The sequence below is a fragment of the Galeopterus variegatus genome, unplaced genomic scaffold (genome assembly GCF_000696425.1).
Source record: "Galeopterus variegatus unplaced genomic scaffold, G_variegatus-3.0.2 Scaffold1586, whole genome shotgun sequence".
Taxonomy (NCBI): Eukaryota; Metazoa; Chordata; class Mammalia; order Dermoptera; family Cynocephalidae; genus Galeopterus; species Galeopterus variegatus.
Genome location: NW_007727697.1, coordinates 199740 through 218867, shown reverse-complemented (window position 1 = coordinate 218867; position 19128 = coordinate 199740). Strand labels below are relative to the sequence as shown.

The following is a 19128-nucleotide window of genomic DNA, read 5'->3' as shown; positions in this document are numbered from 1 at the left end:
CCTCCTCCATAAAGCTATGTTTATAGAACACCTAGTCTGTGTATTCAAGAGAGGTATCAGCATCTCCATTTTGCAGAAGGGTAAACTGAAGCAAAAAGAGGCTAAGAACCTCTCTAAAGTCTAATAAGTGCCAAAACTGGAATTGAAACCCAGGTCTACTGAGTGCCAAGGCCCATGAGTTCTCATCTCTTTAGCATTCGCAAGTGCTCATTCAGAAGTTATCCGTGGAAACCCGTATGTCACCACTAATAAAAAAAACACAATGCACAACATAATAAAGGCAAAGGTGAACATAAAAATAAATTGTAAGCATTTAAAGGTCCAGAGTGTTTTGAGATCTCATATTTAATTCCTCTCCTCTCCCAAATTTCTGTCAAATGAGAACATAGTATTAGGGTATAAGAAGGGGGAGATCTCTTTCCATTGCGGGAAATTGAGAAGAGATACACAAACAAAGAGCTGCATTTCAGGATGGGTCAAACAAGCAATATTCTGGGACATCAATCGATATATTGATCTAAATATCATTGGGATAAATAAAAATTATACAGTTCAGTTCGGGTTTCCTCACAAACTCCTCAAAGAAGCAGTAGAATATCAATCAGTCACACTCATGTTCAATGCCTATAATAAATCCTTTATTTAAAAAGCTTAAAATATGGTAGAGAAAAAGTTTATTTATCATCACATACTGGTTTCTAAGGAAAATGTTTTTGCCTGTTATTAGAACAAGCTGAACATAAATTTTTTATCTTCAGTGTAGTTGCCTTACGGATCAAAATAACAAAACACTTTTTCTTTTCTTACACAGTCAACACAGCACATTTCACTCTGGTCACCAAAATGGGGGGGGGGGTTGTCCCCACACACCCAGCAGTTCTCCAATAGACACCAGCTGGGTGTCCTATCATTTAATTCAATTCTGATGCCATCTACCTGGAGTTAGAGTCAGATCCCACAGGTTGAGGGCTCAGTCCCACAAGGCTGCACCCCACTTCCAATGACAACCACAAGTCTAATTGCCTACAACTTCTGTCCAACTTGGCTACAAACTGAAGGTACCCACTACCCCTTGCCTAGGTTCAATTAATTTCCTAAAATGGCTCACAGAATTCAGGGAAACACTTAGCACTTACTGATTTATTATATAGGAAGTTACAAAGGATACAGATAACAGCCATATGGGAGAGTTTCATATGGCAAAGCATGTGGGAAGGGACGCAGAAACTCCCTAGCTTCCCTGGGCACAACACCCTCTAGGCACCTCCACATGTTCAGCAACTTGGAAGCTCTCTGGACACCGTAGTTCAGGGATTTTTATGGATGCTTTGTCACATAGGCATGATCAATTCTCTAGCCCCCTCCTCCCCTTCCTGGAAAGTGGAGAATGGGGCTGAAAGTTCAAAGCTTCTAATCATGGCTTGGCCATCCATCCAGGAACCCACCAAGAATCACCTCATTAAAATAAAAAATGTTCCTGTCACCCAGGAAATTCCAAGGGACTTAGGAGCTGCGTGTCAGATGCTCTTATTACTCTAGAACTTACAAAAGTCTTAGGAGTTCTGTGCCAGGAACCGGGATGAAGACCAAAATTTACATTTCTTATTGTAAGTCATAACATCACACCTTGTCATGTTTGAAGACAGAAATCAGTGGTGCTGTGGAAGGAAAACTATGGCCAGGAGGCTGCTGCTGCTACAAGACATTCACCACTAACCACCACTGTGGCTGAAGAATTTTGACTATATTTTAGTCTTTGCATTATTTTTTCAAGATTCGAAGTCCTGAAAAAGACCCATGCCTCAAATCTTATACAAAAATTAGCTCAAAATGGATAAGAGCTCTAAATATAAAACCTGCAACTAGAAAACTTTCAGAAGAAAAAAATAAGAAAAAAAATTCTTAGATCAACAACAAATTCAGGATCAAAAAGAAAAATAATTGATGAACTGGAATTCTTCAAAATTAACAATTCCTGCTCCTTGAAAGACATGATCAAGAAAATGAAAAGACAGGCTCAAATTGGGAGAAAATATTTGTAGATCATATTTCTGTAATGTATCTAGAACATATGAAGGACTCTCAAAATTCACTAACAAAAAACCAAATAATCCAATACAAAATGGGTAAAAGAAACTTGAACAAACTCTTTGTGGTAGGCTAAACAATGCTTCCCCCAACACCTCCAAAGATATCCACATCTTAGCCCAGGCACTTGTGACTATGTTACCTTATATGGCAGAAGAGACTTTGCTAATATGATTAAGTTAAGGATATTGAGGTGGGGAGATAATACTGGATTATCCAGTTAAGCTCAATGTGGTCACAAGGGTTTTTATAAAAGAGAGGCGAGAGGGTCAATGTCAGGAAAAGGGCATGTGATGATGAAAGCAGACAGAGATTGGAAGATGATGCACTACTGACTTTGGAGATGGGGTTGAGGATATGAGCCAAGGAAAGTAGGTGGCCTCTAGAAGTTACAAAAGGCAATGAAATGAATTTTCCCCTAGAGCCTTCAGAAGGAACACAGCCCTGCCAACATCTTGTTTTAGGATTTTTTACCTCTAAACTTCTAAACTGTGAAATAATGCATTTATGTTGTTTTGAGACACTAAATTTGTGGTAATTTGTTACAGCAGCAATAGGAAACTAACATATATTTCATGAAAGAAGATATATACATGACAAATAAGTACACTGAAAGATGCTCAAAATCATTAATCATTAGGAAAATGCAAATTAAAACCATGGGATACCACTGCACACCTATCAGAACGGCTAAAATTTTAAAACTGATAATGCCTAGTACTGGCAAGGATGTGGAGCAACTTGGAACATTCATTTATTACTGGTGGATATATGAAATGGTACAGCCATGTTAGAAGAAAATTTGGCAATTTCTTATAAAGTAAAGATATACTCACCCAGTAATCTCACATCTATGTATTTACCCAAGGTAATGATAAGTAAAGCTCACATAAAACCCTATACATGTACGTGCATATTTATAGTGTCCTTACTTAAAGGACATAATTGTTTACATAATTGTTAAAAACTGGAAACAACCCAAATGTAATTCAACTGGAGAATGGATAAATAAACTATGACACATCCATACAATGGAATATCATCCAGCAAAAAAAAGAAAGAAAGAAAGAAAAAGATACATGGGCTGGCTGGTTAATTCAGTTAGTTATAGCGTGGTTCTGATAATACCAAGGTCAAGGGTTCAGATCCCTGTACCTGCCAGCTGCCAAAAAAAAAAAAAAAAAGGATACACACCAACATGGATGAATCTCAATTGCATTATGCTAAGTGAAAAAGCCAGCCATAAAAGGCTTCATATTGTGTGATTCCATTTATGTGACATTTTGGACAAGGAAAACTATAGAGACACTAAAAAGAGCAGTGGTTATTTGTATCTGGGAATGGGGAAAGTGGTTGAATATAAGGCTTGAAGGAATTTTGGGGGGTGAAAGAGATGTTCTACATCTCAGTTGTGGTGGTAGTTATATAATTGTGTTTGTCAAAAAAAAATTGAGTATTTCACTATATATAAATTTGCTATATTTTATTGTATATAAACTATACATTATTTTTAATGGCTAAAAGTAAGATTAAAAGAATAAATTCCAAATACAGTGTAGATCTTAATGTGAGAGGAAAAACCAAAAGCTCTGAGAAGTAAACATGGGAAAAGATATATAGATACTTACGTTATGTAAACAGGAATATAAAATAAAATATTAAGATATGAAATTACATTAACATTAGGAACTCTGTTTATCAAAAGACATCATTAGGGGCCGGCCCGGTGGTGCACTGGATAAGTGCGCCGCTTGGGAAGCGCGGCGGCGCTCCCGCCCGAGGGTTCGGATCCCACATACAGACCGGTTCCCGCTCACTGGCTGAGCGAGGCGCGGGAGCAACACTGAGGGTTGCAATCCCGTTGCCGGTCCCCGGTCCGGTACGGGGGCAACACTGAGGGTTGCGATCCGTTGCCGGACACGGAAAAAGACAAAAGAAAAAAAAAAAAAAAAAAGACATCATTAAGGGAATGAAAATGTAAATTACAGAGCGGAAAGAGGTAGTTGGAATATATTTAGCCAACAAAGAAATCAAATCCAGAATATACAAAGAATTCTTACAAATCAATAAGAAAAAAATATACTTTTTTAAAATTTGCAAAATACACAAACAGGTATTTCATAAAAGAGAATATCCTAAGAACCCACTAAAATTATGAGCAAATCTCAATCTCATTATTCACTATGAAAAAGCAATTTAAAACCTCAACATCTATACTACAAAGCTATAATAATCAAAACAGCATGGTACTGGCACAAAAACAGACACATAGACTGTATTAGTCTGTTTTTGTGTTGCCATAACAGAATACCTGAGATGGGGTAATTTATAAAGAACAGAAGTTTATTTGGCTTATGAACCTGGGGCAGCTGCATCTGGCACTGGCCTCAGGCATCAGGCAGCCAGGGGATGCAAGCAGATCACATGGCAAGAGGAAGCAAGAGAGAGAGAGAGAGAGAGAGAGAGAGAGAGAGGAGAACAGCTGTCACCGGAACTAATAGAGGGAGAACTCACTCACTACTCCCCCTCCACCAGGGAGAGCATTAACCCATTCATGAGGGATCTGCACCCATGACTCAAACAGCTTCCAACACTGCCACATTGGGGATCAGATTTCCACATGAGTTCTGGGAGGATGATACATCCAAACTCAATCACAGACCAATGGAACAGAATAGACAATCCAGAAATAAATCCATGTATGTAAAGCCAACTGATTTTCAACAAAGGAGCCAAGAACATACATTGGAGAAAGGACAGTCTCTTCAACAAATGGTGCTGGGAAAACTGGACAGCCATGTGGAAAAGAATGAAACTAAACCCCCATCTTTCTCCATATGCCAAAATCAACTCAAAATGGATTAAAGACTTAAATGTAAGATCCAAAATAATAAAAAATACTAGAAAAAAACTCAGGGGAAACACATCAGGACATAGGACTAGGCAAAGATCTTATGAATAAGACCTCAAAAGTACAAGTAACAAAAGCAAAAATAAACAAATGGGATTATATCAAACTAAAAAGCTATTGCACACAAATATTAATGTTCAATTCTGTACTCTAAAGATATGTACAATCAACTTTGTTACAATAAAAGAGAAAAAAATTAAAAAGCTTTTGCACAGCAAAGGAAATAATCAACAGATAGAAGAGACAACCTGCAAAATGGGAGAAAATAATTGCAAACTATGAGTCCAACAAGGGATTGATATTTCAAATGTACAAGGAACTCAACTCAATAGTAAAAAACAAATAATCTGATTTTAAAATTTGCAAATGAGCTGAATAGATATTTCTCAAAAGAAGACATACAAAGGCCAACAAGTATATGAAAAAATGCTCAACATCATTAATCATCAGAGAAATGCAAATCAAAACCACAATGAGATATCTTCTCACCCCTGTTAGAATGGCTATTATCAAAAAGACAGACAATAACAAATGCTGGCAAGGACACAGAGAAACAGTAACTCTCATATATTATTGGTGGGAATGTAAATTAGTACAGCCATTATGGAAAACCGTGTGGAGGTTTCTCAAAAAACTGCAAACAGAACTACCACACAATCCAGCAATGCTACCACTGGGTCCATATCCAAAGGAAAGGAAATCAACATGTTGAAGGGATACCTGCACTCCCATGTTTATTGTGGATCTATTCACAATAGCCGAGATTTGTAACCAATTTAAATATCCATCAATGGATAGTTGGATAAAGAACCTGCAGTACATATACACAATGGAACACTGTTCAACCATAAAAAAGAATGAGATTCTGCCATTTGCAGCAACATGGATGAGCTTGGAGAAAATTATGTTAAGTGAAATAAGCCAGCACAGAAAGAGAAATACTGCATGTGCTCACTCATATGTGGAAGCTAAAAAAAGTTGATCTCATAAAAGTAGAGAGTAGAATAGTGGGGAACAGGGAGAGGGTGGCTAATGGATACAAAATTGTAGCAAGCTAGGAAGAATAAGGTCTTGTGTTTTATAGCACTGTAAGTCACTGTAAGTCACTGTAAGTCAACAACGAATTACTGTAAAATTTCAGGTAGCTAGTAGAGAGGATTTTGAATGTTCCCAAAACAAAGACATGACAAATGTTTGAGGTGATGGATACATTAATTACTTGATGTGATCATTACAAACTTTATAAATATACCCCAATATTACATTGCATTCCATAAATATATATGATTATCATGGATCAATTAAGAAAAAATAAATTAAAAAGAAAAAAATTTTTCAGAAATAGAAGTAGATTAGAGGTTACTAGAAAATGGGGGGAAGGGATAATGAGAAGTTGTTGCTTAATGGGTACAGAATTGTTGTTTAGAAATAAATAGAGTTGACAGTCACATAGCATTGAGAATATAAGTAATTCCCTTAAATTGTATTTTTTAAAAATGATTAAGATGGCAAACCTTGTGTTGTGTATATTTTACCACAATAAATAAATAAGTAAATAAACCTCAACATAAATTAAAACCACAATGAGATATCATTACCCACACCCACCAGAATGGCTAACATTCAAAAGATTAACAATCACAAATGTTGGCAAGAATGTGGAGAAACTGGAACTCTTGTGCACTGATGGAGGGAATGTAAATTAGTAAAACCATTTTGGAAAGTTGTTTGGAAATATTTACTATAGTTGAACATTTGAAAATGCATTCATATGTTCACCAAAAAAAAAGAGGTATAAAGAGTTCACAATTGTACTCTTTGTATGGGCCAAAAAAAGAGAGAAACAGCCCAATTTCTATCAACAGTAAAAAAAATGAATAAATGTTGTAAAAATAAATTTTTGCAAGCAGGATCAGAGACACAGATGGTGCCAGGCATCTAAAATGAGGAAGTTATCCCAGCTGAGCCCTTAGTTAAGATCTGACCTCTCTGGGCATTATTGCAAATATCTTCTCTCACTCTGTGGATTGTCTTTCTCTCCTTTAATGGTGTCTTTTGATAAACGGGCACTCTTAATTATAGTATAATTCATATTAGTAATTTTTTTAGTTTTTGAGCATTTTTGGTTGTTATTGTTTTGTTTTTTTGAGGCAGCTCTGACATGTCGTTTACTGATGAATGTGGTCAGATAAGTACAACATAATTGTCCTCATTGGTGGGAGTGTGGGTCCTTGCATGCTTTTTTCTTTTCTTTTATCATGTGGTATATACAGAATAGTGCATAAAACATAAACAGCTTAAGGAGAAATTATGAAGTAGATATGTATGTAACCACCCAAGTCAAGAAATGGAATGTTACCAGCTCCCCAGAAACCCCATGTGCCCCTCTTCATCATATATTTCTCCCTCCATCACTGCTGTCTTGACTGCATAATCATTTTCTTGTTTTCCTTTATAATTTATGTGCATATATAAATGAACACATGGAAGTGTATTTCTAACCGGCACAGTAATTTTGCTTGTTTTTGAAATATAGTCATCATTATACTAAATGCCATATAACAACATTTCTGTTAACAGTAGACAGCATATACTTCGGGGAACTCATAAGATTATAATGGCTATACCATATAGCCTATGTGTGTAGAAGGTGATACCATCTAGGGTTATGTGGGTACACACGGTGATGTCCTCACAAAGACAAAATTGCCTAACAACACATTTCTCAACAAGTATTCCTCATTAAGCAATGCATAACTGTAAATGGAATCCTATTATTTTCATTCTTAAGGATCTTGTTTCTTTTGTTTTATTGAAAGATGCATTTGTGGGCCAGCCCGGTGGCGCACTGGAGAGTGCGCTGCCGAGGGCTCGGATCCCATGTGGAGACCGGTTCCCACTCACTGGCTGAGCACGGTGCGGGCGCAACACCGAGGGTTGCAATCCCGTTGCTGGTCCCCGGTACGGGCGCAACACCAAGGGTTACGATCCCGTTACTGGTCAGTAAAAAGGACAAAAAGGAAAAAAAAAAAAAAAGAAAGATGCATTTGTGGGCCAGCCCGGTGGCGCACTGGAGAGTGCGCTGCCGAGGGCTCGGATCCCATGTGGAGACCGGTTCCCACTCACTCCCCGAGCACGGTGCGGGCGCAACACCGAGGGTTGCAATCCCGTTGCTGGTCCCCGGTACGGGCGCAACACCAAGGGTTACGATCCCGTTACTGGTCAGTAAAAAGGACAAAAAGGAAAAAAAAAAAAAAAAAAAGAAAGATGCATTTGTATTATTGCATATAGCTCTAGTTGGTTCATTTTCATTAAAGTATGTATTCTATTGTCCTTAATTTATCCATTCTACTGCTGTGGATATTTGATTCTTTCCCCAGATCTACAACATTTCTTGTAAATAAATTGCTGCTACCTGGTCTCATTGCTTTTAAAATTCTCTTTCATAGCTACCTGGGTATATTTTATAATCTCACAACCTAATTCATCTTTTATTTCTTTAAACATTTCATCAATAGCTGTTTTATACTTCCTATTTGATATTCCAATAGTCATTGGTGGTCTAAGTGTGTTGTTTAGCATTTGTGTGGAATCTCATTCTTTCTTTCTTTTTTTTTTCCCCAACATGGTTTTGATGATTTTTGATTGTCAGTTGACATCTTTTTGGTATTTATCTGTTGAAAAATGTGTGGGCCTATATGGTGGACTAACAGGTCCCTAACTCTATCTACCCTATGTGAATCATTATACAGTATATGCCTGTACTGAAACAACATACTGTACCCCACCAATATGTACAAGTAAATGATAAAATTAAAAATAAGAATAATAATTCTTTTTAAAAAAAGAAAAATGTGTGGGCCTAAATTGAGGCTGATTTTTCTAGAGATAATTTTTATTCACTTCTTCAAGGAGTCAGAGGCTGTTACAAACCTGAAATCATTTTATTTTATTTATTTTTTATTTTTTGGCAGCTGGCCAGTATGGGGATCCAAACCCTTGGCCTTGGTGTTATCATCAGGATGCTCTAATGAAACCACTTTCAATTCGCATTTGAAGTGGCGTCCCATTCCTCCTTCCCTCCCCCACCTCCATCTTGCCACTGTCCTAACCACTTAGTTTCCAGATTACAGGGCTGATACTGTAATTTCATTCGCCCTCTCTTCAGTCTGCCTTCTTTCTTGGAGGTATTCAAAACTCACTAGGTTTTTGCTGTTTTTTTTTCCTTTGTAAAGTTTCCTATTTCCTGTGATATAAGCCATATAATAAAAATTGTGTTCTCTTTTAGGACTACATGGTCCACCACTGTGTCAAAGCAGAAGTTCTTAAGAGAATATTTTTTGGTAGGTTGGTAAGGAATATGAACCTTGTTTGAGAACAATAAATGGAAGTTATTTCACTAAATAAATTAAACTTCTGTTTTGTTAAATAAGGTAGACAAGAGCTGGAATGTCCTCAGCTGAGGAGGTGAGCTTGGATCACAGAGAGGAATTTACAAAGATTTGGGGAAGACAAAGACGTGAAAAGAGGTAACCAACTCTACTGGATATGTTTGATTACGTTTCTGCTGTTTGGTGAGGAATGCGAATCACAAACTAACCCCAAATATACCCATTTTTAAGAATAATGTTGTGAACTTGGATCTACTTTGGAAGAAGAAATGCCCCAACGTAAGTAAGCAAAAGAGCTGGAATTTATCTACATTAGAATGATATCTAGAGAATGAAATTTATCTTGACATTATTTTGGTCTCTTGCAGAAATGTCTTCACTGTGTTAAGTTTAATATTAGTCTCTTATTTTTTATATCATACTAATATTTTTTAAATCCATTTGAAGAACATTCTGTCTTTTGCAAAACCACATTCAAGATAATATCCATTAAGTTACTCCATGTACCTTTCACAAGAACCCACACACATACAAGATTTCTCTTTAAATTCAGTGCCAGGAAAAACCTTGTCTCTTTAGAAAAATATGTTCGCTTCTTTCCCTTGGACTAAATAACCCATATGTTTCCTGTCTCAACTTTTTTCCTTAACTCCCAGAAAAATCAGAGCTAAATTTAAGGCTCAATTGTGGTAACTAACTAATCCCAGGTGCCTGGTTTCGTCTCTGTCTCTGATCCTGCTTGTAAAAATAATTTTACTATTCTTTCATTTCATATTGTAAAGTAATACATATTCATTATTCATTGTAGGAAACATAGACAAAAGAATGAAAAAAAGCGACTGTTACTTTTAAAATGTTAGTGTATATTCTCTGGTTATACCGCACCCTGACCCCAACTCTATTATTGTTATTTAACTGCCAGAAAGGAAAATTGACTCCAACTTACTTAAACAATAAAAAGTATTTATTAGAAAGTTACCGGAGAGTTGGCATCATTCAAGTAGAACCCCCAGACTCCAAAATGCTCAGGAACCTTGCAGCCCTCATCCCCCTACCAGCGATGGAAATCACAAACAATCTCCTTAGGGCCCGGCCTTTGGCTGACTCATTTCCAAACTACTTTTTTTCTGAGTGATGACCGGCGTGGAGCATTGAATTGGGCAATTGCACTAAGACTATATGGAATGGGGCAGGGCCAGACAGCCAGTATAAATAGAAGGAGGATGGTTCTGTTATCATAAAAGTGGGGTGAGTAAAATGGGTGTTTCAAGCCACTGAGCTGGAAAGCATCCTGGGCTTGGCACGTGCCTGTGTTTTCTCCCTCCATAGTCACAGCCAAGCATCCACGAATTTATGTTGCCCCACTCCCATCACCATTGCGAGAAAGAAATCCTGGACTAGGAGACAAGGGGGCTCACTCTCCTGATGGATTTCCCGAGGAGGTCTCAGTTGCAGAGGACTGTGGCTGGCTGTTGGCTCCACTGATCTTCCTGCACCTTGTCCCACCAATGATGGCTGGGTCATGCTGAACTTCCAATAGTTCTTTATCACAGGTTATTTTTCATGGAACACCTAATAATTCTTGTGGAATTGGCATTCTGTTTAAACAGTTTATAAAACATTAGTTTAATATTTTAGATACTTTGTATTACAAAAATTGGCCTATTAATAAAGTTATCCACTCACTGACTATATATATATGTGTGTCTTATATATATATATAAGCTAAAGACTTGGCATAGAACTAATAATCAACATTAAATGGTAAGTGACATCCACCTTTTCCTTTGGTTACTGCTCAGTATGTGCTCAGAAATAATGCAGACATCAGCTATAAACTGTTAGCATCATATAGCTAATGTTCAGAACAGTTTTTCTCCTACTGTTTAAGTCATTTTCTCAACATCTTCATTAATATAGAGTCCAGCTCATTCTACTCTCATGCTATAATGTGCGGAAAGCATTGTTTGACTCAATATATCTACATTCACTAAATAATCCATAAAATAAGAAACCATTTTTCCTCTAGTTAGATTTTCAAAGCTTAAAAAAAAAGGATAATACTCAGTATTGTAACTAAGTTGATAGGAGTCAAAAACATTTAAAGCTATTAATATATATGTGTGTATATATGTGTCCATACACACATGAGAAACTGTAAAACTTCCCAGAGCCTTTAGTTTGATACAGTAAATTTTGCATTTCCCGAAATATAACATAGTATACAATGTTTCCTAGATATTTTTGACTGCCAAAACCCCTTCCCCAAAACCAATATTAATATCGCTGAGGGAATTAATGTTCCATAAACTAGTGTTCCCATAAGTATCAAGAAATTTTACATTATTAGTTATCAATTGTTGTTACCACTTGTTGAGGATATAGCATAGAATCACATTAATTTTTAAAGTAAACAGAACTAGTCTTTATTTTGCTCTAATTATGTGTAATGACGTCAGGGGGATTATGACCTCTTGCCCAGTGACTCCCTCTTCTCCCTCCCTATGGAGTTTTTTGTTTTGTTTTACTTGTCATTATGTTCTGATTTTTCTGTAGTTAGTGCATATGTACATAAATTAAGAAAAAAGTGACTTAGCAATATATGCAAAATAGACAGCAATTTAAAGATTAAATATTTGTTGAATACAACAAATGAAGAAAATTCATTCTCATTAAACACATAAAGTATTTGGTAACATTTCTCCTCATCTCTTAATGAACAGCACATCATTCATTAAATACACTGAATAGATGTAGCAATATCAGAGTATCTATAAGATTCAACATAATGTTGTTATTTTATTACAAAAATATTAATCCCTAAGATACACTCTGTTATCAACAAAAAATACTCATATTCTCTTATTATTTATATGTAACAAGGATATTATTTTAAATGCTCTACTAAATCATGGGCTGGCAAACTTTTTATGCAAATATCCAAATAGTAAATATTTTAGACTTTGTAGGCCATGCAGTCTCTGCTACAATTGCTTAATTCTGCTGTTTTAGTGCAAAAGCAGTCATGTTCATGTAACTCCTCATACCTAAACAAATGAATATGGCTTTGTTCCAATAAAACTTTATTTATGTAAACTGAAATCTGAATCACATAATTTTCACAACATTTGATATAGTTACTTTTGTCTTTTTCCAACCATTTAAAAATGTAAAATCATTCTTGGTTCATAGACCATACAAAAGCAGGCAGAGTCAGATTTGGCCCAAGGGCTGCAGTTGACTGACCCCTGTTTTAAATATTTGTAGAGCAGGGACCACAAAAAATGCTATTTTCTCAAACAAAAACATGTCTATGCTTTTGGGCTGACTTATTAGAAAAATTTCAGATTTGACCTGGCATTTACTAGGGAGAACAATCTTAAGAAGTGTTTTTGTGCCTGTGATACCCAGCCTCTAAGTTGGCCCCCAGTAATCCCCATGTTCTGGTAGCTATGCTTTGTGTAGTCTGTCCCCTCTCACTTTGCAACAGCATACAGTAGAAATGATAGTATGTCACTTACAAGATGAGGTTATAAAGACTGCAGTTTCTGTCTTGAGTGTATGCTCTTCCTCTTTCTCTTGGATCTCTGCCATCTTGTGTGGTGAGACCCACATGGTGAGGAACTGAAGATTCCAGCCAACAGCCAGAGAGAAACCATGACCTGCCAACACCTATGTGAGTTAGCTTGGAAGCAGATCTGCCAGCCCCAATCGAGCCTTCAGATGACTGCTACCCCAGCTAACACCTTGAATGCAACCTCACGACAGACCCTGAGCCAAAACCACCCAGCTAAACTCCCCTGGACTCCTGAACATCCAGGAACTGTAGGAAAACGTTGTAAGCTGCTAAATTTGGGATCATTCTTTATGCATCCGTATATAAGTAATACAGTGCCTATGTTAGACCAAGATCTGTTGGGTTCCTCGCACTAACCCCTTGCATATTGCTGCTCTCAGGACCCCTCTGTTCTGACTCATAACCCAATTCCTTTTCTGGGTGCCCAGTCCATGAATCCTGCTGTACCAGACACTCCCTGAAACTAAGACTTAACTCCAGTCTTTGGACTGTCTGCATGTCACATATGGAACTAGTAAAGGAAGAGGGGAAAATTCCCTGCACATGATTTTCCTTAAAACACTAGTCAGATTTTCTGAATCTAGTAATTTAATAGCATCTTTCCACTAGAGAAAAAAATAAAAGTTTATTTGCTGCTTCCTAACTTGTTCATGTAACTCCTCATGCTTTCCTCATTCATTCTTTTCAGTATCTTTTCAAACAGTATATTGCACTTACTTTAAGTGACAATTTGATCCTTGGGAATTGTGCTTTGTTTTTTAATCAGTCATCTGATTTTCCTCTAGAGTGCACAATCTATTCCACTGCTTATTACCTCTTACTTGTCAGCATTACAGGTCCTGAGATGATTCAAGAATGACATTTTGTAAAACATAAGGCAGGAAAAGCAAGAAAATAATGGTCACTCTGCCAAGCCAATCATGTGATCCTGACAGCAGGTTGGAGCCAGGCCAGTCATCATTAGCAGGAAATCATCTCATTATATTTTGCGACTTAAGAGCATTGGAATTTCTTAATGTTCACAAATACCTTTGAAAATGTTGGAATATTCAAATAATTGGAAAAATGGGAAAGGAGGAAAATATCAAGCAACCTGGATCCTTGTCACTTGCACTTAGAGTAAAAAAAGAAAGGGTCATGAAAAGTAAGTTTTTATGAGAAGAGAAATGGTGGTGATGTTTGAATTCATCATAGGAGACTCAGGGAATGTCCTTTGTCTGGTTAGATCTGCACTGAACAAAAAAATTTTGCAGGCTTGAGAACAGAATATAATTTAAATATTTCTTTTTGCTCAGTAACTGTATTAATACAATACCATGAGTTTTTCAGAGAACACATTGAAGAAAATGGCAATGACAAATGCTTGAATGTAGTACATGGAAAACTTTTTTGTAAAAACTGAGAAATGACAGCTTTGTGAAGTTACTCAGTATGAAGATGGAAAATGACTGAGGATGGGGGGTGGATAAGAGAGCAAAAATAAAGTGGTGATGAATATCTCAGACTATAGCTGGAAAGTATAGAACTTAAAAAAGACCATTTGTTCAATGATAAACTGAACACGGGCTTCACTATATTACTAGAAAAAAAAAACTTGCCCATTTTTTGGTTGAGCCATGTGTATGACATTCTGTGTCCCTAAAAGTAGCTGTATCACTTTTACCTTTTGAAAAGGAATTTATAGAGGGGAAATATGTCCTAAAATATTGGGTGTACTGTAAGTATATTATATTTATTTTGTACTAGATTTTTTTACTGATTCTACTTTTATCATGAATTTGTGTTATCCATGGCTGCCTTCTCCTCCATGAACTCTAACATTCCAATTAATTGAAAGTTGACTATACTGTGATTGCTGTAGGACTTTAAAGGAAGTGAGTGTTGGTGAGGGCTGGACTAGTCAGTAATAACTTCAAAGAGAATGCAGGACTTGACTTGGGCCTTGATGGATGGTAAGAACTACACATATTTTGAAGAACTAAGTTTATCTATTCATTCATGCAACAAATAGTAAGCACCCCTATATGCTAAGCTCAGTTCTAAGTACTGGGAATATAGCCACAAACAGGATAGAATCTCTGTCCTAAAGGTATTTCTATACTGGTGGGGGAAACAATGTATACACAGGCAAATTTATTTTATAATGCCAGTTGGTGATCAGAAAAATAAAGTAGGGTGAGGGCATGGAGTGTGATATGGGTGAGGAGATATTTACAACAGTCTAAAGGGAAAGAGTGGATGCAGGGAGACTATCAGGATATCATGTGCAGTATTCTGTGTGAGAGATGACAGTGGCCTGCACCAGAGTGGTAACAAAGGAGATGGTGAGAAGTGATTGGAAACAGGATTTATTGTGAAGAACTGGTAGGACTTCCTGATGGATTGAACGAGAAGGGTCAGAAAGAGAGGAATTGAGCGTTCTACCTGAACAACAGAGTAAACTGTGGTGTCTTTTACTGAGATAAGAAACCCTCAGGGAGAATGAATTTGAGGTGAAAAAATTAACAATTAACGTTTGGCCATGTTAAGAATGGGATATCTATTAGATACCTAAGTAGAGATAGTCTGTCAAGAGTAGAGCTTACAAGAATGTTTGAACCTGGAGATATAAAATTAGGAGAATCAGTGTGGTGGTATTTATTACAGATACCTGCACCTAATGTAAGGATGTTTATGTTCTTTTTCTGTGAAACCCTAACCATACAGCCGCACAAAATGTGCCAAGAACAGAAAGAGTGGAAACCATCTTTATGGAATCTAGTTTCAATTGAATATTTATTTACATTTGTAGAGAAAAAATGAGACTGCTCTGGTCATTCACAGATAACATCCAGGCCAGGAAACAGCAAAACTTTTATTTGGAATGACAATTGCTATGCTAAATTGGTCCAGAACAAATGCAAACGAAAGCCAATATTAGGATCACCATCACTGAGCCAAGGAGTGGATCCTGACTGCATTGTGACTGTGTGAGGAGGTAACCAGGCTCCCCCAAGAGTCTAGCAAGCAAGCAGGAAGCTTAATGCTTATCACCATGGCTACAAAATCCTTTGGTCCTAAGGTAGGATCTGGGTTCTTCAGAAATCGTCCAGAAGAATTAATCTGTCTTCAAGTCCAGCAAGTCTAACTAGGAGAGGAAGCCCTAATATAAATGTAAAGTATATTGATTGAGATCTCTGATGCTAAGACATCATGAGGCAGGAAAACAGAAGGAGTTAGGCACATCATAAATCACTGACATTGATTTAAAAATAAAAATAAGAAATAACTCCTGCAGATGTTAAACTGTACCTGAATATAGACATGAATGAAAAAGAAAATAGTTAAGTTTGGATTGTACAGTGTGTGTACAATCCAACCCCAGCACACTTAACTTTCTTTTTTATACATAACACATATACACATACACATACTCACAACCATGTCCCATGTCATATGAATTCAGCCCAGAGAATGGGAGAGTGAATGTGGAACTGTTGTTCCACATAATATCTTAGCATAATATCTTAGTCCATTCAGGCTGCTATAACAAAAAAACTTTAGACTGGGTAATTTATAAACAACAGAAATTTATTGCTTACAGTTCTGGGAAGCTACAGGCTGGGAAATCTAAGGTCAAGACACCAACAGATTTGGCGTCTGGTGAGGGCTCACTCTCTGCTTCACAGACGGTGCCCTTTTGCTGCATCCTCACATGGTGGAAGGGGCAAACCAGCTCACTCAGGCCTCTTTTATAGGAGCACCAATCAACTCTGGAAGCCCCCACCCCTCAATACTATTGCACTGGGGATTAGGGTCAGCATATGCGTTTTTGTGACACAGACATTCAGGCTATGGCACCCGATTCCACTGAATGCTAGCCAAGCCTATCATTCACTTGGGTTCAATTTCCCTATCTTCAAAAAAGTGGAAATAATCATTGTCCTGTTGACAATGTTTAAGGTCATCAATCTGAGGTAATAACTAACAAATCCTTAATATGACTGAAAGCACTAGATACCTTCAAAGTATACACTAAGTATGTTTTTAAATAATAAAATAGCTACAATTTATTGAGTGTCTATATGTGATGTGTGTTTTATATAATTTCATTTGGTTCTATGAGCATCATATATGTCATCATCATTTTACAAATGAAAAAAACAGGGGCTAAAGAGAAACTAAAGTAGCTTGCCCCAGGTCACCCAGCTTGTAATCAGCAGATATGAGATACAAATACAGATCCATTAGACTCCATGCCTATATTCTTTGCACATATGTATTAGTGATAAGAAATTTTCCAATTACTTTTACATTTATTAACTCCATTAAAAACATTAAATTGCATGATTCTGAAAATGTTATTCCTAATGGATGTTGTCTAGCATTAGTAACCTCATATTTGAAAAGTAATTTATTTTTTTCAAACAGGTTCAATTTTCTCATTTAATTCACACAACGTTGGGAAGGAAGTATTTAATACCCATTTTATAAATAAGGAAAATTGAAACACAGAGATGTTAAGTGCTTTGCATAAAGAAACTAATAAGTGGCTGAGACAGGTTTTAAACAGGATTCATCTTACTCCAAGTCCAACAGTCTTTTCAAAACACATATGGAAGTTGGCTTGAGACTGTGGGATTGCTGAACAAAAGGTTGAGAAAAAAAGTGAAATTTCCAAAAAGGCTTTAAAATAACTTTAAAAGGACATTCACCCTCTTTTCATTACCCACACACTAGAGTAACCAACATTAAGTTTACCAATATTAAGTTTACCCTTTCATTCTTTTTAAAGTGCTAATAAAAACATATACAAACATTATAGTTTTAACGCTTTTCATTGTTTTAAATACATCTATAACTATTTGTAATTAGATTTTTTTCTGTTTACATCATTCCAGGTAAATCATATGAATCTAATTACTTTTAAAGATACGGACGAATTTACAAGGACAGTAATTCAATTCAACAACTATTTATGGAGCAGCTGCTACATGCCAGGCACTGTTCTGAGCATGGGGTCCAGCAATGAACAAAACAGACAAAAATGCTTGCCCTCCAGCTTACACAGTTTGCCAGCCACCCCACTTTTATCATTAACAATTTTAGCACATGTATTTGCCAATACAACATATAACGTATTATTTTAATAGTTGCATGAGAACTGGACAGTCAGTTCAGTTGGCTAGAGCTTAAAAAAACCAGTTGTGTGACATTCTATAGTATGGGTTTATGAAAATTTATTCAACCATTTCTTTATTGGTTTACAATCCGTTTAGATTTTGTTTGGATTTTTGCAACCGATGTTGCAGTAAACACCCATTTTATATATTATACACAGTTTAGTACTTCTACATAAAAAGAGTCTAACCTGGGTAAACAAAATCTAGCAATCCCACCCATTTGTTCTCACTAACCTACTTCTCCATTTCCCAGGTGTGCTCACTGGCTCTGGTACTATCCACCTAGGTGGTGCTGAAGCAGGTGCTTGCTCTACGCTGTCTAAAGCCATTCCCAGTACAAAAATTCCATGCTTGCCAAAATCACCAGCTGTCAACCAACTTCTGTCTCGAAGACTCTCTAATCACACTTAATATGCAAATCTAAACTCTGCGGTGTCGCATGGGGGCCCTGCCAATAATCCTTTAACTCATCCTTCCTCTTGGCCACTGTCACCCGCTATACCTTAGGCACATGCCAGTTGCCTTTTACGGAGTTAATGGCTCATCATTCAAGATCTATGTAAAGATTAGTGATTCATTGCACCCTGTCATTCTTGAGACAAGGGTACGAATAACGGAAATGCACACCCACAAGAAGGTATAGCTCCTTGAATACGGTTACTTTCTTTTCCTTTGTCTTGCGTGTGGCCAATCCAGTGTGGGTTCCTAATCCAGTGTGGCTGGCAGTCCACCTTAGATGGAATTGCGTCTTCCCTCAGCCATTTCCCCTACGCTTTGAAAAGACTCATATTTCCTGAAATTTAAATCACTAGCAGAGGTTTCCTCTCCCGCTTCCCGTCTCCCTGTCCCCTCTCAGCCTCCTCCTGCCTGGCTGGGGCCGGATCCGGGAGCAGCAGTGTCCACATCCCTCGGATGGCCGCGGCGGTATCCGGATCCCGGGGGTCTCGCTCTTTGGTGCAGCCGCTTAACCCCAGTGCCCTCCTCCCCCGCCCCCGCCCC

General features: G+C 37.2%; 1 protein-coding gene across 1 annotated transcript in view; it reads left to right on the top strand.

Annotated features, from left to right (window-relative positions):
• The window catches only part of CNRIP1 (cannabinoid receptor interacting protein 1), a 44496-nt gene that overhangs the window by 3088 nt on the left and 22280 nt on the right, over positions 1-19128 (top strand). The window contains exon 2 of the mRNA XM_008577843.1: positions 9288-9342. Coding sequence (XP_008576065.1) covers positions 9288-9342 — 55 coding nt within the window. The remainder of the gene's footprint in view (positions 1-9287; positions 9343-19128) is intronic.